Raw genomic sequence first — 21,568 nt, forward strand, 5'->3', positions numbered from 1 at the left:
CATTTTTATTTACAGGAAAAAAACCCATTGAGCAGTAATAAAATTGATTCTTGTATATAGATGATCACTAATTGCTTTTTTAAATATAGGTTAATAAAAGATGAAGTTAGTGGCAAATGGAGATTGGAGGCAGATTACAGTTTTTGCAAAACAGTAAATTATGTGACTTTCAGTGGTCAGATCGCTGGATCTTCACAAGAAACGCTGACGTTTTTCTCCAAGAACGACGCTAGACTCTGTCAAGGTGAGGGGTGATGGCACTGATGCAACGGCGAGTTCGCTTCTAGTTTAAATTCGGAGCACAGTAGTCGGTGCCTTCGCCAATGGAGAACGATGGAGAAAAACTCACATACTTCTTTTACTCTTGCAAATTCCAGGTGGCGCTACCTCTCGCTGTCGGTGAAGGGGTTGTGGAGGAAGCAGCTTGAATGGTGGCTCGGTTGAGAGATGAGAGGTTTGGAAAAAGGGAAGGGTTTCCCTCTCTCAGTTTCCCTATTTTCATTTAACCCAATTTATCATCAATTTATCATCAATATATCGCGATTTTGTTGCATCAATTTATCATCAATATATCACGATATATCTCATTCTGTAAAACTTTTGTAAAATCCTTCTGTACAAACAGCATTACTCATTCAAGTTTTAGGGTTAGTTTTTGGTTTGTTATTTTTTTTTTTTTTTGGAAATTTTGTAAACAAAACCAGAATTTATGTTTGATTACCTTTTTAAAAAAAATTCAATAATATTTTGGAAATTCTATTTAATTGGGTTTTTGAAGATGAAAGAAAATTTGCAGTGGCTATCAATGGTTTAAATCAGGCTAACTTCTGAGGGCAGGCTTCCACATGTAGTGTGGCAATGATGATTGATGGGCAATGCAGAATCATCTCTAAGCTTTCTTCTTACTTTTTCCCTTTTCTATTGCTGTTTGGTGGCAATTGGGGTTGGGCATATGGAATGATGGATGGCCATGGAAAATGGCTTCCTTCAATTATTACCAATGCGTTATGCCTCGCACAAAGTTGGGTTCCCATTAATAAAGTGAGTTTGATTTTTGTTTTATATAATGAGATAAAGTGTAATTTATCTCTTTTATTAAAATTAAATATATGAATAACGAAGAATCGCGTAAGAGTAATAATTCTTAAAACGTATAAGAAGTTGAAAATAAAACATTTTTCCATACTTTTACTCTCAAATTTGTGATGACCAGAGAGAAGAATGAAACAACACAATATATATAGAAACCCACTCTCAATTGAAACTTATGAGCTCCAAAAAAAACAATAAAAGAAAAACACTGAACCAATTAAAACTTATTTAAAAAAAATAAAAAGGTAAGAGTATACTATAGCCGCCAGATGGGAGGAGTCTTGCACAGCTGCCACCCCATTAGGAATATATAAAAAGAAAGAAACCTCGAGGGCACAAACAATGCTGCAACCTCCCTGAGGGTCACGAAGAAAACAAATAGAAAAGGCGGTGGAAAAATCGACGGAAGAGAAGAAGGAAAATGGCGAGCAGCAGCAGCAGCGTGCCGGTGATTGATCTGGAAGAGGTGGCATGGGAATCCCAGAAGAGGCAGAAACTAATTATAGAGGCGTGCGAGGAATGGGGATGCTTCAGAATCATCAACCATGGCATCTCTGCCGCTTTGATGCAGGAGATGAAGTCAGTGGTGAGGGCACTCCTCGATCTTCCCATCGAAATCAAACGCCGCAACTCCGAGGTCATCGCCGGCAGCGGCTACGTTCCGCCTTCCATCAAAAACCCTCTCTACGAGGGCTTCGGCCTTTACGACTTCGCCTCTACTCAAGCTGTCGCCACTTTCTGTACGCAGCTCCACGCCTCGCCCCACCAAAGGTCCTCTCTCTCTCTCTCTCTCTCTCTCTCTCCTACCATTTTTACTTCGAAGAAGAAAGCGAAGAAAGTAAGATCAAGACCAACTTTGTGATTAAATTTTGGTGTATATGTGTTCTAAGAATTCCACAACCCGAATTCCCCTTTTTAAGTTCGAACAACTATTAGGGCTGTGGGTTGTCTAAGTTTTGATTGTATGCAAATTGAGAAAGAGGGAAAGCGTGGATTCCTGTTCTTCTAGCAACAATTGCATAATGTGGGTTGATGATCAGTTCGGATGCAAATTACATAACCAAGTATCCAGCGACGGTGAGGGCGAGGCCGGCGAGCGACGGAGTGAGAGAGTCAGAGAGAGGCAGCAAGCGAGAGCGAGGCGAGCGACCAAGGGGAGAGCCGGCGAGGGCGAGCCTCGAGCAACGACCGACCGGGGCGAGGGGAAGGCCGAGGCGGCGAGCGACGAAGCGACCGAGGAGGGCGAGCGACCTCAGCGACGGTCCGACGGAGGCATGGAGGCTGGAGCGAGTGAGAGCGAGAGACAGGCAGCCCGCAGTCGGCAGCGAGCGAGAGCGAAAGAGGGAGAAGGGCAGGGGAGGTGGGCGGCGGGCGCTTGAGCGAGAGAGGGACTGAGGGAGGGTTTTCACTTTCCAAATTTTTTATGGGCCTGTGTGTAGGCCAACATTAATGGCGGGCCAAGGCCCTCACTCGGCCTACACTGGCTCCGCCCCTGCAAGTATCTTTTTCTTGACAGTGATTGTCGTCGTGTTCACAGGGATACAATAATGAGGTACTCTCAGGCCGTGCATAGACTAACCATGGAGATTGGTTCCATGATATCCGAAAGCATGGGTGTGGCGAGCAATTTGTTCGCGGAATGGCCCTGCCAATTTAGGATAAATAAATACAGCTTCACCGCGGAAACTGTCGGATCCCCGGGCGTCCAAATCCACACAGACTCCGGCTTTCTCACCATCCTACAGGATGATGAAAACGTCGGTGGCCTTGAAGTCATGGACAAGAAGTCAGGTGAATTCGTTCCGATCGATCCCATGCCGGGTGCCCTCCTCGTCAATCTCGGCGACATCGCTACGGTTGGCAACGATTTTCTCATCTGGGTCTTGTTTGGTTTCCCTGAAAATTCACATTTTTCAGTCGTGTCTGATAAATCTATTTGATCGGGGTGTTGAAGCTGTGGAGCAATGGGAGATTTTACAACGTGAAGCATAGAGTGCAGTGCAAGGAGGCAGGAACACGCGTGTCGATTGCAGCCTTCCTGTTGGGGCCGAAGGAGGCGGCAGTGGAAGCGCCGCCGGAGCTGGTGGCCGCCGAGCACCGCAGGCTTTACGTTCCTATAACTTTTGAAGATTACAGAAAGCTCAGGCTGTCGACAGGTTTCAGGGCTGGAGAAGCACTGTCGCTGCTGAGCTCCAGTGCCTCTTCCAGATGACAGGGACAAGAAGTTTGAAACTTCATGGTATGAAACTATGAATGCCTCCAATGATTTATGGAGACACTCAAAGATGACACTTTTATTCACAGACTATATTGATATCTCCTATATATGCATTAGTGGGACGTATTTATATTGATTTAGTTTATTTCAATATAGTTTCAATATTGAAACTATATTTACTAGATTTAGTGTGACCTAATAAAATTTCCTTTGAATACTGGAAATAAAAAATAAATATAGCTAATTTAAATATTTTATGGTCAACTGAAATGAATATTTATTAGATTTTTGGTACTATATTAATTGAATACTTTTATTTATTCATTTAAAGTTTTTAACTGATAAAACTTTTCATTTTATTTGAGTTTGTTTAAACCCTTCAAATTCCTTTCAATTAAAATGGGAAAATAAAAAAAATACTTATTTAAGTTATTTAATGTAAGTTAATGAATTTAATAATGCAAATAATTTTAATGTAACTAAAGTGACTTAAATTTAATGCCATATGAATGTTCTAGTTTGAGCTTTATACATATATAGATTTTTTATGATAGTCAATTTTAAAATTATATTTTTACTATCTAATTTAAATTACTATTTTTCATTTTTTTTTATGTCTTTAAAAGTTCTTGTGGTTTTGTTTTTCTTAAAAATTTTTTAAAGATAAGTTAAAAGGAAAGAAAACAAGAAGAGAAAGAAAAGAAAAGAAGGAAGAAGGGTTTTTAGTTCTCTTTGTATACCTATGACTTTGGTGATATTTGAGGGGTGCTTGACATTGAGTATTCCTTTTTTATGTTTTCATAAGCCTCTTATCCTATCATTGTTTGACTTAATTGATAATTTAAATTTTAAATTCTAAACCCTAAACTTTTTTTGACCAACTCAACTCGGTTAACTTGACACCAAACTAATAAGTGCTTGATTTGATGTAGCAACTCGACTCACTCGAGTTAACCAAGTCAGCTCATTCAAGTTGACGCCTTATTAGCAACCTTGAAATTGCCATAGTAGTTTGATGACTTGATCACGAGTTGAGATTAACTATCGAAGTGCATTCGACTAGACTATGATGATGTTATTAGGAGGTTGGCATCCTTAGTACTCTTCCCAATCCTTGATTTTGAGTCATCCTTAATTTCTCATTCATTTCACTTCTTGATTTTATAGTCTTATTTATTTATTTATTTATTTTAACTTAATTGATTATATTTTGTTACCAATATCTTTCAAGGATATATGGTTACTTGTTTTTGCTATGATACAACATTAGTATGCTGACATAAAATTTTGTATCAAGGCACATTTGCATTTGTTAGTGTCGTTTAGCCAAGGTAGTCAGATGTTTAGGTTAGGATACTTAGGCTATTCAATTAGTTAGTGAGTTTAGTTCTTAGTTTAACTTCATTGCATGTTACTTGTAGGTTTAGAGAATTACCCAAGAAAGGGAGTATCTAGGCTAGTTGTGTTGGCAACATTGTGAGTAAACCAATTATGTTAGGACAAATGTTTCTTCATTTGCCTACCCTTGCATTGATTGTTATTGTATAGGGAAATTCCATCCTCAGCCTACATTATTGCTCTCCACAGCCCACGTTTAATATTCTTCAACTACCCTTTATTACCATCTGACAGTCACTTTTTCTTCCTTTCTTATTTACTCTTCGCAACCATTTCTCAAATCACTTGCAGCAACGACTCTCCTTACACCATGTCTCATCTCTTTCCTCGACCACGCTTGCCGTACTTAAAGATCTACCAAAAATAAAGCTGTCTAGAATCCAAAAATTGAAAATTTTAACATTTATTTTTTTTATAAATATCAGACATTTCTAAATGTCAAAAATTTTATTTAAAAAATATTTCTAAATATCATATTTTAAATAAAATTTAATTATTTTTTTAAAAATTATTCTTTTATTAAAAGAAAAATTAAAATAGGTGGCGACTACCCAAGTTGGGGGTTCCTCGAATCCCTCCTGGAGTCCTCGATCGTGGGCTGCCGGGGTCGGGGACTGCAGGATACCAAATCAATAACATGTTTTCCATGTCCTCTTAACATTGAAATGAATTGTTTAAAAACTAAGGTGGTGCTCTCTTTGTGTTTTAATTTTCAAATTTGAGTATCTATTTTGAAATTTTTGAAAACGTGTTCATTTTGTTATTTTGAAAAATTATTTCTCAAAATAAAAAATTAGAAAATACGTTTGCTTTAGAGTTTAAAAAAATTATTTTATGATATTTTATTCAATGAACAACCTAAATCAGCCACAACCATCGCCACTAGTGGTCGCCGATGACCATCGCTAGCCAAAGATTCTCACGATCAAAGCCTACTATTAGAAATGTCAAGTCAAGGGAGTTAGCATACACAAAAATGAACCAAATTTAACAGTTGAATTTTCATATGTCTAATTTTTAATTTTTGACCAAAATTGAAAAATGCACTATCAGTCGCCACCGCCCATCATTGCCGATAGTTTGTAGCGATCAGAGGCAACCACCTGACACCCTCATCCCATCGACCAACATACCAAAAAATCAGTAACATCCAACAGCCGAATTTTCATAAATCTAAGCTTAAACTTTTGGTCGAACCCAACACCAACATAAATGCACTGGCAGTCGCCATTGGCCACCGTGGCTGATGGTTTCTAGTGATCAAATGCAACCAACCGACACCCTTATCCCCATTGACCAACATACCCAAAAACTAGCAAGATCCAACGGCCGAATCTCCATAAATCTAAGTTTAAACCTCCAGCCAGGCACAAAATCAGTGATTTATAGAGGTGATGGTGGTGATGGCATTTAACAGCGGCTCGTGACAGTGATAGCAGTGTTGGGCGCGGTCGACGTTTGAGCTTTGAGAAGGAAGATAAGAGAAGATAAGAGAGAAGGCCGAGCCTCAAAACAGTTGTTTTTTGCGTTTTTAGATTTTGCACTTATTTTGGCTCAAAACAACCAATGACTTTTTGGCCTTTTGGGTTTCCTTTATAAATTTTTTTCTTGTTTTGAAAATGCATTTTGGAAAACAACAAAGTAAACACATTTTCACAATTTTTAAAAAATTAAAAACTGAAAATGACTTAAAAATAATAAAGAAAACATGTCCTTATTTTTTCCTACATGCATATAGTGTTTTCATACCACTAGACATGTAAAAAGGTGAGTTTGTAAGAATTCACATTTTCGTGAGGTTGTCACGTAATTTAAGTAAGTTTAAAATGTCGAAAAATTGGCTCGATAGCAATTATAACTATCAAATTGACTGCAGGGAATGCCTCGGAGTGAAATTGTGTAAGGAAAATGATATGGTCTCGACGAGCATTTCGAGATAGGATTTATGGTACTGAAAGAAATCAGAACCAAGATAGTGTTCGGTACAGCTAAAATACAGTTGCCATTTAGGCTGCAAAATCGAATTATTATAGCGGACTTCCAAGAAGTCAATGGAAGCCTGAGGAGGCTCTGATTTTTCGTAATGAGCAATCCTTTAGTAGTTTCGAGATGAAACAATAGCCCGGTGAGGACACTGGGGCAAAATCATCCTTTTCAAATAAGTTTTGAATTATTAATTTTGGATTTTCAGTATTGGAATGCAATCTAATTCAGCTTTTGAGGATGTAATTGCAATTAAGGAATTGTCCTAGTAAATTTAGGATAAAATGTGAAGTTTAAATGTATAAATTAGTGTAATTTATAGTTATATATATATATATATATGTATGCTCGTGTGTGAGGCCATTCATGACCATGCCCTGCAACCTTCACTCCATGTCCTGCAATGTGATGGCTAGCAGTAGGGAAGGATTTGCACGTAAAAGGTGATGGCCATGGCAGGTTTAGGGCGTTGGGTTGGCTATAAATAGGATGAGAATTGAGAGGGAAGGCAAGCAAATGGAGAAGGAAATAGAAGCCACGGTTGAGAGCTTGAGAGAGAGAGAGAGTTCAAGCTTGGGCTGGGCAATCTGAGAGAGAGAGAGAGAGCTAGAAGGGAGGTGGGCCACGGCCATGGCAGCACCGCGACAAGCAGGGGGGCTGATGAAGCAGCAACAGCAGGTGCGCGAGGCAACTTGACCAGTGGTGCGTGCGTTTGTGGAGGCCGTTGCAGAGCTTAGTGGAGGCCCTAAAAGCGGCCTGAAAGAGCGAAGCCGCGGCTATGGTCGCCATGGCCGCGAGCTCCAGCAAGTTGATGTGTCGTAGGGAGGCTGGCCGTGGCGGAGGAGGCTGTGCGGGCGGCAGCTGCGAGGTCTGGGGAGGCTGAGGTGGCTAGCGAAAGGTCGAGTGGAGGCCGATGGAGGGCCAAGGGGCGGCGGCCTCATGGCTGGTGCACTGGTGCGTTGCAGGCGAGAAGAGGAAGAAGAAGAAGAAAAGAAAAAGAAGAAAGAAAAAGAAAAGGAAAAAAAATAGAGAAAATTTTTGAAAAAATTTCAAAAATAGGAAATAAATATTTATTAATATTCCAGAGCACTACAGGAAATTTGGTCATTAGTGGCGAAACAAAATCGTCACGTATGATTAGAATTTCGTCCCAAAACTGTATTGGTGACGATTTTTTGGCGTCACAGCCATCGTCACGTTAGGTCCGTAGGGAAAAGTAATTAGTGACGTTTTTTATATTTCGTCACAAATGCATAAAGGAAAGGTGACGAAATTTTTGTTGTCACCGAAGGCATCTCCTTTAGTGACGAGTAATTTTGCCACGAAAACCAATAAAATTTCGTCATCTTAGAGTTCAAATCGTCACAAAATAACTGTGATGGGGTTTCTTATTGCGACAATTCCTATCGTCACTAAAAAATTGTGACAACTGTGACGGTAATATTGTCACTATAGTCTTTTTATATTTCGTCACTATTAGATAAAATCGTCACTAAATAGTTTGATCAAATTTGATTTGGTGACGCAAACTAAAACGTCACAAAATATCTTGTAATTGGTGACACAAAAAATCGTTGCAAAAGGCAACTTATTTTCGTCACAAATATTGATTTCGTCACTAATAAGTTGGGTCCATATGTTAATTGGTGACGCACAAATATTGTCACCTATGAAATATATTTTTTTTACAAGTTTTTTTGCCACAAAAAATAGAAAATGTTTGTCACATATAGACCTTTTCGTCACTATAGGCATGACTTTTGTAACGTTAATAAAATTGTCAAATAATAGGATAACCAATTGGTGACAATTTAAAAGCGTCTTAAATTCATACAATTATATATTATCTTTATTTAGTGACAAAAAAATAAATTGTCACCCAAATATGTATGTGTAGATAGGTGGCAAAAGTTTAATTGTCATAAATTCATAAATTAAACTTGTTAATTTGGTGACAAAAACAAGTCGTCACCCAAAATTGCACAATCTAATAAGTGACAAAAATTATTTTTGTAGCAAATTGTATAAACCTGTAAATGTTTTCTTTGACAAATATTATACTCACTATCAATTAATCCAAAATTTGAAATTAAAAATACTAAAATTATATTACACACGCAAAATGGATTGATATATGATGATCAAATCTCTGTCATAAAAAAGAAATCCCAATATGACACATCCAAAAATATAGCAGTAATTAACATCTAATTAGTATCTTAGTAAAAGTTATGAATTAACGAAGTAGATTTCACAAAACTTGTTCAAATGTGACAATACAAGTACCACCACAATGTACTTCAAACTCTTCTCTCCAATCCTTTAGTTGATTCTGCGTGCGATTCATTTGAACCTGAAATCAATCACATTTGTAATTGTGTTGTAAGGATAGAAACATGCAATATAAGATGGAAATTTGATTAAGTTGGACACATGTAAAGTTTATTTAACAATGAAGTGAATAGAAAAGTAGTTATTTTATTCTTACCTTGATTTGGGGTTAAAGGAGATAGAATCGAAGGAGGCAGTTGGGTCCCTGAACTCACCAAAAATTGTAGTAATTGGCTGTAATTGCTCATCATAGTATCCAATTTCCCTTCTAATTGAGTTGTTGTTTCAAACTTTGTTTGACAAGTTTGTAACTCATCTTGAGTCTTCTTAAGCTTCTCCTCCAACTCATAAGTCCTCGTTTCTGAAGCTTTAAATGATTTAGGTTTAGGTCCATACCCAAGTCCCTTAACATATCCACACCTAGTGCCTAGTACACTATCCACTATGTCATCTACAGACATTGGGTTCTCACTAACTATGGGTTGGTTTTGCAGCTCAACCATTTTGTCCTAGATATTGAAGGAAGAAAGCAACATCAATTAAAATGCTCAATATAAAATTTTAGTTATAAAGAGAGAATGATTTAATCTTACATAAGCTTCTTCTGCTGTAGGTGTTGTCCATCCCTTTTGTGTTGAGTAGTGTGTGGCTTTGAAAAACTCTATCCTATTAGGCTCTTCATTATCCATGCACTATTGATATTCAAACAATGTAAGTAATGAAACACAACCAATAACTTATCAAAATATGTGTAATAAAAATATTACCATCTTGTGACGACTTGCTACAAATGCCCTTGAGCCTTGGTTATGAGACCATTGTACCATTTGGCGATTATTTGCATTCTTTGCACATCTTTCCTATAATTTTAGTCAATATGTATAAATAATGAAGTGGAACATTTAATTTAAAAGAGTTAGTGACATGTGTCATGATATATATATATATATATAAATAAGAATGAATCAAATGTAATATCACATACTTGGAATTTGGAATCACTCCACATGTCACATAATTTGTCCCAATTTTCTTGACTCAAGTTAAAATTGGTAGGCTTGTTTCGACGAGCTTCTTGCACTGATGAATACTTTTTAAAGCATTGGTGGAGTCTATACCTTTGGTTTCTTGATAACTTTTGTAAAATCTTTTCAACACTGTTCTTCACATATTCGTCATCAATTTGAATTTGAAACCTAGTCTAAAATGATTAAGACATGTAACAAACAATTAATTTTCATAAGTGACATAGTTTAAACAAAAATAACTTTCAATATAAAACAATTACTTACTTCAAGTCTTTCAAATGCATGCCTTTTCTCATCCTCAGTAAAATTTTTCCACTTTTCTGGTATTGGTATGAATTGTCGAGAGATGACTCCAAGCTCCGATGATAATTTTGCAGATTGAACCTCACAAACTGGTCTTCCTTTTCCAAGCGGTATGTCAATTACCATTTTCCCATTCACCTTGAGTAGTTTCTCAAGCTCCTTACCTCGTGTGGGTCCTCTTACTCTTTTGGAAGAGTTAGAATCTGTATTTAATTTGTTTGTCATAACATGACATCAAAATGAAAATCAATATCACAATCAAAGAAATGATATTTTAGACCTCATTACTTTAAATTATTTTCTGATTATCTTGCAAGCCTTGTATAATAATAGAAAATAAAGGAGATAGTTATATATATATATATCTAACAAGTAATCAATCACTAACCAAAGAAAAAATTCATTAAACCTCATTGTTTTAAATTATTAAATTAAGTTATATTTTCGTCATCCATACTTTAATTTTCAAAAAGGATTACCTGTATTCTCTTGCGAAGATTCTAATTCCACTCTCCCATTTTGACCAGTTTGATTTGAGGCAACGATCTTCTCAACATGTTGACCACTTGGAGTTGTAGATGCCATTTGATTCGAACTAGCTGAATGTAATTGTCTATTAACCAACCTTTTCTTTGCAGTCAGTCCTGGAGCCATTATTTCCTACAAAAAGCATCTGGTAAGAGTAGTTTTAACTTTACAAAATACAATTCATTAAGAGTAGAAATCATATTTATTAAGAGTACAAATCATAAAAACACAATTGTTACCAAATCTAGCAAAAGTTCGTTATTATGAACACAAATCACAAAAGTTCATTTTTACTCCATTGGATCTGAATCACTATTAGTCGAAGTAAAATCAGTCTCTTCATTTTCTTGAGAAAAAGCGTCCATCTCTTCATCTTCCACACCATAATCAAGAAAATCATCTACATCATGTCTTGCTCCTATACTTGTCTCTAAGATATCAGTATTAACAATGTCTGGGATTACGTCATTCCTTATTAGTGGTCTGTTTTCCTCTTCCTCTAATTGAACATGTCTACTGTTCTCAGATATTTCAATGTCTTGATAAATGATCTCATTCTCAACATTAGCCAGTTCTTCTGTCTCAACTGCACTACTTGACATCTCAGGAACATCATATATGTGTCTGTGGCTAAAATTCTGGGGCACTCTCCAATCTTTTCCTAATTTTAAGTCAACCAAGTAGAAAACTTGTTTTGCTTGCAATGCCATCACAAAAGGGTCATCTTTATACCAATACTTGCTAACATTGATGCTTGTTAACCGTCCATCGTGATGGATTCCTTTCTTCTTCTTGTCAAGATCAAACCAATCACACTTGAATAATATGGCTCGATTATCTTTGATGTAGTTTAACTCAATGATGTCTGTTACAACACCATAAAAGTCAATGTCTTCATCTTCATGCATCCCTCCAACAACCACACCACTATTTTGGCTTCTGAGATTAGTTTCATGCTCTTTTGTGTGGAATCTTACACCATTAACAATGCACCCACTATACCGTCTCACTCGATTATCAGGCCCACAAGCAAGAGCATAAATTTGCTCAGTTAATTTAGATTGATCTTGACTTCGCAAAGATGTCATCTGCCAGATTAACATAAAGGAATAATTAGTTAATATTTAGATATAAATTAAATAACTATATTACTTAAGTTAATGCTTTCACTGACTTTTTCTTTAAACCACTTTGGAAATTGCTGTCGATGTTTTTCTTCTAAAAGTGTATTTCTTTGTTGTTTCAACATATCTTTATGCTGACTGCATAGCCAAGAGGGTAAGTAATTAGAACATCATACTTTTTAACACATGTAAAGGAAATAGGAGAGGAAAAAAAAAAAAAAAGAGAGATACGAATGAACTCACTTAAAATATTGTTCCACTTCATCACAGTTACTTAGTATGTACCATTGCACCTTTTCAAATTCTTCAGGTATCAATGTATCATATTTTGAAGCTCCAAATGGGCGCACATTACGGGAGAAGACTAACATTCCATCTATATCATCTTCCTTACCTTTGTCATCATTCCTTTCTTCTCGATTAAACCTAGTTTCAATCCCGGCCAAATACATTGAGCAAAATGTTAAACATTCAATTGAAATGTATGCTTCTGCAATTGATCCTTCCGGATGAGCTCTGTTACGTACAAACCCCTTATAACGACCCAATGTCCTAATAAGTAATATTTAACGGTGTCATTCAATGGAACTGAAGTTGGTGAGCTATTAGTTTGAAACAAGATTAATAAGTATGAGATTACCTTTCAATGGGAAACATCCACCTATATTGGACAGGTCCTCCAAGCATGGCTTCAAATGGTAAATGAACTGCTAAATGTACTGAAATGTCAAAAAAAGCTGGAGGAAAGATTTTTTGTAATTTACGAAGAATTATGACAATGTCTTCTTTTAAAATCTCCAAATCTTTGCGTTTCAAAGTTTTACAGCATATCATTTGGAAGAAATGGGCCAACTCATCCAATGTTGTACAAATTTCCTTTGGTAAGTATTTACGAATTCCAATAGGGAGTACTCGTTGTAATAGGACATGACAATCATGGCTTTTTAATCCAGATAATTTTTCGTCGCTAATATTTGCGCACCTTGAGATATTGGATGCATACCCGTCTGGGAACTTCACAGATTGTAGAAATTCACAAAATTCATTCCTCTCCTCCTTTGATAACGTGTAAGATGCTGGAGGCATCATAAAAGACCCATCAGGGCATTTTTGCAAGTGTAACTCCTTTCTGATTTTCAAATCTTGCAAATCTAACCTTGCCTTAAATGTGTCTTTGGTCTTTCCCTCGATATTCAACAAAGTACCTACTATATTGTCACAAATATTTTTCTCAATGTGCATAACATCGAGATTGTGTCTTAACTTTAGTTTTGACCAGTAAGGTAACTCAAATAAAATAGGCTTTCTAGTCCAATTCAATTCTTCAGGAGTATGCTTTCTTTTCTTGTTATTTGGATGCTTTCCGAACTTGCAATCTGGCAACACTTCTAACTGTTGTAACAACTCACTACCAGAAAATTGGTGAGGCTTTTCTCTTCTTTCAGGCTTCCCATCAATTTTCCTACTTTGACGCCAAATGTGGTCATGAGGAAGAAAGCGTCGATGGTCCATGTAGCAGATTTTACTCCTTAACCTTCGTGATGAAGTGTCCTTGTTACAAACAGGGCATGCCAAATACCCTTTCGTGCTCCAACCAGAAATATCACCATAGGCAGGGAAGTCATTTATTGTCCAGAGAGCAACTGCATGTAGATTGAAATTTTGTTTTGTAACTGCATCCCATGTCTGCATGCCAGTATCCCATAACTCCTTTAACTCATCTATTAAGGGTCGCAAGAACACATCTATGTCTTTCCCTGGTGTTTTTCGTCCAGGTATAAGCAATGAGAGGAATAAAAATGGCTCTTTCATGCACTTCCAAGGGGGCAAATTGTATGGAACAACAATCACAGGCCACATGCTATAAGAAGTACTCATGTTACCGAAAGGGTTGAACCCATCCGTTGCTAAACCAAGTCGAACATTTCGGGTTTCATTTCCAAACCACTCATATTCTTTATCAAAATCCTTCCATGCATTACCATCTGCTGGGTGTCTCAACACTCCATCATCAACCCGTTTCTCTTTGTGCCACCTCATATCCTCAGCTGTTTTTCTAGACATGTATAGTCGTTGAAGTCTTGGTTTTAGTGGAAAGTAACGCAAGACTTTCCAAGGGATTTGCTTGTAATGACGACCTTTATTAATTTTCCACCTAGATGTGCCACAAACTGGACAACTTTGGTAGTCCTTATACTCTTTCCAAAATATGGAACAATCATATTTACAAACATGGATTGGCTCATAACCAAGACCCAAGTCACGAAGCATGTTAATTGCCTCGTAATAAGAATTTGGAACTTTATTACCCTCAGGAAATGCCTTCTTCAACAATCCCAATAGCATATCAAATGATTTATTACTCCAACGATTATACACCTTAACATGCAAAAGCTTGACAATGAAAGATAACGTAGAGAAATTCAAACAACCAGGATAAAGTTCATCGATAACTTTTCCAAGTAGTGCACTAATCTCATCTATGTTCTCAGCTACCCTATTAGTTTCTCTTATTGTGCCATCATCCATGGCTACTCCATTTTGCAAATCTTCTAACATATCAAGCAACCCATCATCATTTTCCATTTCATTATCCCAATTTTCATTAGTCTGATTATCATTCTCATAGCCATGACTATTATTGTTAGAGGAATTAGACGGTTCACCGTGATAAACCCACTTAGTGTAGCTAATACTAATTCCGATCAACATCAAATGGTCCTCAACTTCTTCTTGACTTAAGGTGTATACATTCAAACATTCTCGACAAGGACATCGAATTTTACACTCGCCTCCCAAACTATCACGGACAAACTTCATAAATGAACGAACTCCCACTATATATTTGTTACAGAACCTATGTTCCATCATCCAGCTCTTATCCATGTTCCAATATGAATACCTAACAATTATTAAAAAAAAACAATTAAAAGAAGAAACAATTAAAAAAATACCCTTAAAAAAATAAATCTGAGCCTTGTAATGATTAAGTCATCCTACCTTTATTACATGATTCATAAAGAAAAAAGATTTAGTGTTTGTCATCATGTGGCAATGCAATTGGACAATTAATTAGTTAATAACAATACAACTTAATTAATAATAATAATAATAATAATAATAATAATAATAATAATAATAATAATAATAATAATAATACAACTCATCAGGAACCACAGGATATGCATCTTAATTAGCCATCCACTATTGCTCTTATACACTCACAAACAAGCAATTGCAATGCAATTGGCAACAAACAAATGGTATGCTGTTATGTATAGAGGCACTTAAGCATTTCGTGATTGATGATCGTGATCTATATTTAATATACACATTTTATTATGGAGAAGAGAACAACAAAAGAATAGATGGCGGAGCATAGAGAGCATGTGAATTATGGAAACACCAAAAAAACTATATATCATTTGGTTGGTCCCCAACATGTTTTATGGCCCATAAACACACACACACTGTCTATGTGCATGTAATCATAACTAAACTTGTTTACATAATTGCCCTAATTTTTTTTTCCTTTTAAATTATATTTTAACATTAAGTCAAATATGAGTGAATGTTTAAAAGAAACTAGTTATGGGTTTTTATCTATAGATTAAAGGCTATTTTGGCTTATGGGATAAAATAAGATAAATTAGTGAATAAAAAATTATCATGTCCAGGACATCTTACAGAAACATAAATAAATACATGCTCAAATCAGCTCTCATGCGATAGATATATGCATCATGATATAATATTATTGTGCATGCTCAACAAAATTTATCTAGTACTCATACACACATAGAGGTTAGTGGTCGCAAGTTCTCATCCATTCTTATAAAAAAATGAAGATATAAAACTGCCCTCTCTAATGATATTATTATCATTTCAATTGTTATAACAGTAATACAATCCGCCACATCTTCATCATTGGCACCATTGTTAATGCCCTTGTTAAGTAGAAGTAATTATACAGTTTGTTTCCATTATAATTGCACAAAATAGTTCTCATTTTCATTATTAATGTTCTGAATTATTTAAATTTAAATGCCTCTCTTATTGATTTTTGCAGCAACTGCTACCAACAACATCAATAAACCCTTGACAAACAGCTGGAATTCCACAGAGAAACAGGGATATTAAAAAACAGAGACATCCGCTTACATCCGCTTGCATCCGCTTCCGTCTCCTCCAATTCTTTTAATAATTGGCCGCCTCCATTCTCCAATTTCTCCTCCAAAAGTCTTCTCTATATATATGTGTGTGTGAAACATTAATGAACGCCAAATCATATATATATATATATATGAATGTTCATGTATTTCTTCATGACAGATGTTTGATAAAAGTCTATATATGATTTTTTTGCAGATTCACTTGTTCTGATAGAAACGTGATAACTTTTAACTGAAGAACAACAATACAAAACTAGCAATATAACAGTTTTCAAACAAGAATAACATCATACGCACATACAAGTTTTAAAACAGAAATAACATAAGACAAACATAATAGTATAAGAGAGATTCTTGAACCTGATGGAGCAACAGAGGAAGGAATGGATGTAGTGCCGATGCAATAACAGTGGCGATTCGGCTCCCTTCTCTAGTGTAACAATGGAGGAAGGCTTTAGGGCTTTTTTAATTTGTAGAAGACGTGGGGGGGGGGGGGGAATGCAGTGTTCATTCCCGCCCCTTTGCACTTATATATTGAGGTTTTTTTATAATTATTTTTGAGAAAAATATTTTCTAATTTTTTGAGGAAAATACTTTATAATTTCTGATTTTTATATACTTTAGTTTCTTTAGCTTGTTTTTTTTTTTTTTATAATTTTAGAGTTCTTTATATAATTTCTGATTTTTGGGGGAAAATAGTTCTATTTTCTTATATTTTCTGATTTTTATTTACTTTAGTTTCTTTAACTTGTTTGCAATAACATTAACCTTCATAAGTTGTAAAATTGATTTAATTTGGTTTTGATATTTGATTGGTTTTGTATTTGATTCAAAATTTAAGACACAAAATTGATTGTTTTTTTTTTCTTTTTTCTAAATAATAATGTGAAAAATATATGTTAGAATGTGAAAAAAAATATGTTTGGAAAATATTTTCTATATGTCAAATAATGAAAAATATTTTTTTATCATCTTTTCGAATAGTGTACTCATAAAAATAAATGTGGAGAATGTATTTGGTTTGTTAATTCATGTTTTTGTTTTAAATTCCAAAATCATCGACTTGTGTAAGTATTTTATTTTTTTCTTAATAAATATCTATTTCCATTCACATAACTGTTATGAATTTTAAGATAATAAAAGACAAACAATAATAACAATAATTTTACATATAAAGTACTAACTTTACATGTAATAACTGTTATTAAATATCATCAATAAAAGACTCAAATAATAATAATTGTTATTAAATGTTATCACAATGTGATCAGATTATTATTTTTACATCAAATCTTAAAAATTATTAATTTTATATATTAAATTTAAATTTTATATTAATTATAAAGTACTATGAGAGAAGTTAGAGTCCCGTTAAAATTAAACTTAAAACAAGGTAACATGACAATATGTTTATTTTTATAGTTATGGTAAAAACTCATTTTAAAACCAATCCATTTATTTGTGACACATTATTTTTCACGTAAAATTCTATGTTCATTTGTGTGATTGATGGTTTAATTGTGGTTTGTATTCAATCCAATTTTGTAAACTTTGTATACCTAAATAAATTCACCTAAAGAAGAATAAGTTATCTACAAATAGTTATCTTTTTTTATTTTGTTTGACTACTATTTTTTTTATTCATAATATAAAGTTATAAAATTGAGTTTTCTGTTTTAATATTCCAATAAAAATAAGATAAAAATAAAAGATATTCTTTATAACTAAACAGGACCTTAACTTTTTTAAAGAATTTATACATAAAATTTTCACATATTTATCTAATACAAGTGTCTAATAAATTTATATAGTTCACAAATAAAAATTAATAACTTTAAATTTTAAATCCTAAAAATAATAATTCTATTAATAAAGATAGATTCGTCTTAATCAATGAATGACCCATGGAAGTTGGGGGTCCTAGGCCATTTAAAATTTAAAGTCTTTTTAAAAATTAATAAAAGATATGAAAAAAATTATTGAGACCCCCCTTTTAGGGGGTCCTAGGCATAGGCCTCACTGGTCTATGCCTTAAGTCGACCCTCCTTAAAGAACCAAACAATTATCTAAGAGATTCATTGTTATTTTATTTCAGTTCGACAATTTTTTCATTAGTCCCAAGTAATCAAGTCTAAAAGTCTAAAAAAAAAACTTCGAGTGTCCCATCTTGTTGTCCCGTCTTGTTTCACTAATACATCTAACTCATTTTAGGTATTACATATTTATTACTCAAATTCTCCCCTAATTCGAGTGTCAAATATGAGAGTCCAAAGGTGAGAGCAAATTGAAGGAAATATCAAACAGTATAATGTTGAGTGTGACAACCAACTGTGTTTGGATAAGATTGAGAGGATAAGGTGGACTTATGGTACTATGGCCAAAGGCTTCATTAATTTTGTCGATGACCACAGGAAGTGTAATTAATTAAGCACTTGGGTGATCAGATTATCAAGTTTGGAGATTGATTAATGGATGCTTCCTAGATCAAACTAATTAAGGTTTAATTCATGTCTGTAACAACTAGAAAGGTGATGGTCCAAATAGGTAATGATGGATTATAAAATTCGGTATTATGGTGGAAGTTGGGTGGTTAAAAGAGTTTTAATGCTTTAAAACAGAGGCGTGACCAGAGAGGATGGGTTGGTTTTATAGAGCGGTCTGGCCTCGACAGCGAAGACTTCTCATGGTATACAATATAAAATAGTGTCTAATTAAAGTGTCCTATATTTATATATATATTTTTATAAAATGAAATTGGTTAAAGGACTTTTCTTTTTCAAAATATCACCACTTAATCAGGATTTCTGGAATATTAAAGCATCCACCCAACCCATTAATCAGTTTTTCGATATTGCTTTAAAAAAGGTAGTTTTGTAATATTAAAATGAATATTTCATTTTATTATACCTAATAGAGAAACTGATAATGGAATGGAATGGGAATTAAAGCCTGAATTGTTAGATGGAAGTTGGACGGACCTCAATCAAAATAAAATTTCCTTTCATAAATAAATTTAAATTTAAATTTAAAAAATAAATGTATAACTTATAACATAATCTGATAATGGACTCCAAAATTAAAATTCACTAATCGATGTTATGTTACAAATTGTGAATTTATATTTTAAAATTTTAAATAACTCTCAGAATCATCTAAAAATAAAATTTTAAACATTCATAATTTTTATTTTTTATTTACACATACAATATATTTTAATTCAAAAATACAATACGAACCGAAAATCAGGACCTTTTTTTGTAACATAACGTGAATTAAAACTCAAGTTAACAAAACGTGTTTTGTTAACTTGTACACACAACACAAAAATTATCAATAACTATTAGTGATGAAACTCAACATCACTCAATGATACTCACAAATGTGACTATTTGTAATGTGTCACAAATAAATATTTTTTCTTATGTGATGTAAATAATTATCATCACCTAATGTCTTCACCTTATGTGTCCACCTAAAAAATTACTAACAATGGGTGACAAAACTCACCGTCACCTAATACTATTCACGAATATGACAATATGTAATGTGTCACAAATAGATAGTTTTAAATACGTGACGCAATAGATCATCACTATCATGTAATATTAATTAGTGACATTTATCAAATTGTCACCAAATGCATCAAATTAAAATATTACTAAGAATGGGTGACGAAACGTAATGTCATCTAATATCATTCACAAATGTGATGATATTTAATACGTCACAAATAGGTATTATTGCATATATGACGAAAAGAAAATCGTCACCGACTCTAATACTCATTATTGACATTTCAAAAGTAGTCACCTTATGCATCAAACCACAATATACTAATAATGTGTGTCGAAACTCAACGTCACCTAATATTATTCACAAATGTGACAATATGTAATGCATCACAAATAGGTTATTCTTGTATACGTGACACAAATAATATCGTCCCCAAATGTAACACTGATTAGTGGCATTCCTAAAGTCGTCGTCTTATGCAACAAACTAAAATATTACTATCAATGAGTGACCAAAGTTAACGTCACTTAATATTATTTACAATTGTGACGATGTTCACTGCGTCACTGATGGTCATTCATTCATTTGTGACACAAATGTATCGTCACCCAATATAATATTAATATGTTGACGTTATATTTTTTGTCACCTATGTATATCAAGCGTCACGAAATCATTTTCTGCAATTGAGTGTTGGCGCTAAAAGTTGGCGCCAACTTATGCGTGACGATTTTTTGTGACGAAATCTCAAAATCATCATTAACAAATAACAGTTCACAAATTTTGGTGACGAAATGCTTATATCGTCACCAAAAGAGTATTTTTTGTGACGAAAATTCATAACGTCACTAAAAAATTGTCACTAATAGCAAAATCTGTTGTAGTGCGATTATGGGGGAGAAAACAGTTCGGCCACGCGTTTTGACGATATGACACACATACTGAGAAAGCTTGAGAGGCTAAGTTAAGATAAGTAAAATTTCTTAAAAAATTTCAGAAATTCAAAAATATTATTTTATGAATTTTCATAGTGAAATATTTGAGAAATATTTTGTAACGACCCATTATTGGGTTTATAATTTTAGAATGATATATTAACTTATTTTAGTTATTATATAAGTTGAGCAAATTTGATTCTTAATGTTGAAATAGATCTATGGGCTTGTATGTATGGGTTTAAATTAAATGGATGGGATAATGAGTTGGGCTTCAATTTATTTAAGGCAAATGGGCTAAGAGTTGGGCTTGGGCCTTTAAGGAAATAGAAGATGGGTCATTTATTTGGGCTTAAGCCCAATACAAAAAAAAAAAAAAAAAAAAAAAACATCCACCATCTACGCATCATTACTTCCCAACCCCCCTTTCTTTTTCTTCTTTCACCTTTTCTTTCACTTCTTCTTTATTGTTTTTCACTCCCTGTTTTACTTCTCCTTTCTTCTTTCACTCCTCCTTTTACTTCTTCTTTTTCCTTTTACTCCTACTTTCTTCTTTCACTTCTTTTTTTACACCTTCTTTTTCTTCCTCTTTATCTCTTTTTCTTCTTCTCCCTCCCTCCCGACTTCTTCTTCTTCTTCTTATTCTATTCTTCTTTTTCTTCTTCTTCCTCATCTAATACGCATTCTTTTTCTTCTCTACTGCTTCTATTCTGTTAAATTTTCTGTGGCAATTGGAGCTTCTGTGCGGGTGCTTCATCTTGATTTATTCATCATCAGGCAAGTATCCTTTCTTCTTCTTCTTTTATTTTTCTCCCCTTCCATGTGTAGCATCTCTATTAAATTTTTTCTATCTACATAGTATAAAATTCCTAAATATTGTGAGTCTATTTGATGTCTCAAAAGGGGTTTGATTCACCCCAATATTATTCTGTGAATGGCATTT

At 34.3% G+C, this 21,568-nt stretch overlaps 3 protein-coding genes across 3 annotated transcripts; 1 reads left to right on the forward strand and 2 right to left on the reverse strand.

Annotated features, from left to right (window-relative positions):
• The first annotated feature begins 1,261 nt into the window (after nt 1-1,261).
• On the forward strand, nt 1,262-3,498 carry LOC127810881 (2-oxoglutarate-dependent dioxygenase DAO-like). Its single transcript, XM_052350461.1, has 3 exons — nt 1,262-1,863; nt 2,630-2,948; nt 3,047-3,498. The coding sequence occupies exons 1-3, from the start codon at nt 1,514-1,516 to the stop codon at nt 3,302-3,304; spliced, it is 927 nt and encodes a 308-aa protein (XP_052206421.1). The 5' UTR covers nt 1,262-1,513; the 3' UTR covers nt 3,305-3,498.
• Nucleotides 3,499-9,979: 6,481 nt separating this feature from the next.
• On the reverse strand, nt 9,980-12,096 carry LOC127810882 (uncharacterized). Its single transcript, XM_052350462.1, has 2 exons — nt 10,833-12,096; nt 9,980-10,556 (listed from the first exon to the last, which is right to left on the reverse strand). The coding sequence occupies exon 1, from the start codon at nt 11,982-11,984 to the stop codon at nt 11,172-11,174; it is 813 nt and encodes a 270-aa protein (XP_052206422.1). The 5' UTR covers nt 11,985-12,096; the 3' UTR covers nt 9,980-10,556; nt 10,833-11,171.
• Nucleotides 12,097-12,641: 545 nt separating this feature from the next.
• On the reverse strand, nt 12,642-14,891 carry LOC127811075 (uncharacterized). The gene has a single exon (XM_052350787.1). The coding sequence runs from the start codon at nt 14,889-14,891 to the stop codon at nt 12,642-12,644; it is 2,250 nt and encodes a 749-aa protein (XP_052206747.1).
• Between the last annotated feature and the right edge of the window lie 6,677 nt (nt 14,892-21,568).

Source organism: Diospyros lotus, chromosome 10 (genome assembly GCF_014633365.1).
Source record: "Diospyros lotus cultivar Yz01 chromosome 10, ASM1463336v1, whole genome shotgun sequence".
Lineage (NCBI taxonomy): Eukaryota > Viridiplantae > Streptophyta > Magnoliopsida > Ericales > Ebenaceae > Diospyros > Diospyros lotus.

Coding starts and splice junctions, on each gene's coding strand:
- LOC127811075 (XM_052350787.1), bottom strand. CDS start 14,891: ATGGATAAGAGCTGGATGATGGAACATAGGTTCTGTAACAAATATATA.
- LOC127810881 (XM_052350461.1), top strand. CDS start 1,514: ATGGCGAGCAGCAGCAGCAGCGTGCCGGTGATTGATCTGGAAGAGGTG. Junction 1,864..2,629: donor CACGCCTCGCCCCACCAAAG/GTCCTCTCTCTC, acceptor TCGTGTTCACAG/GGATACAATAATGAGGTACT. Junction 2,949..3,046: donor ATCTCGGCGACATCGCTACG/GTTGGCAACGAT, acceptor GGGGTGTTGAAG/CTGTGGAGCAATGGGAGATT.
- LOC127810882 (XM_052350462.1), bottom strand. CDS start 11,984: ATGTTAATCTGGCAGATGACATCTTTGCGAAGTCAAGATCAATCTAAA.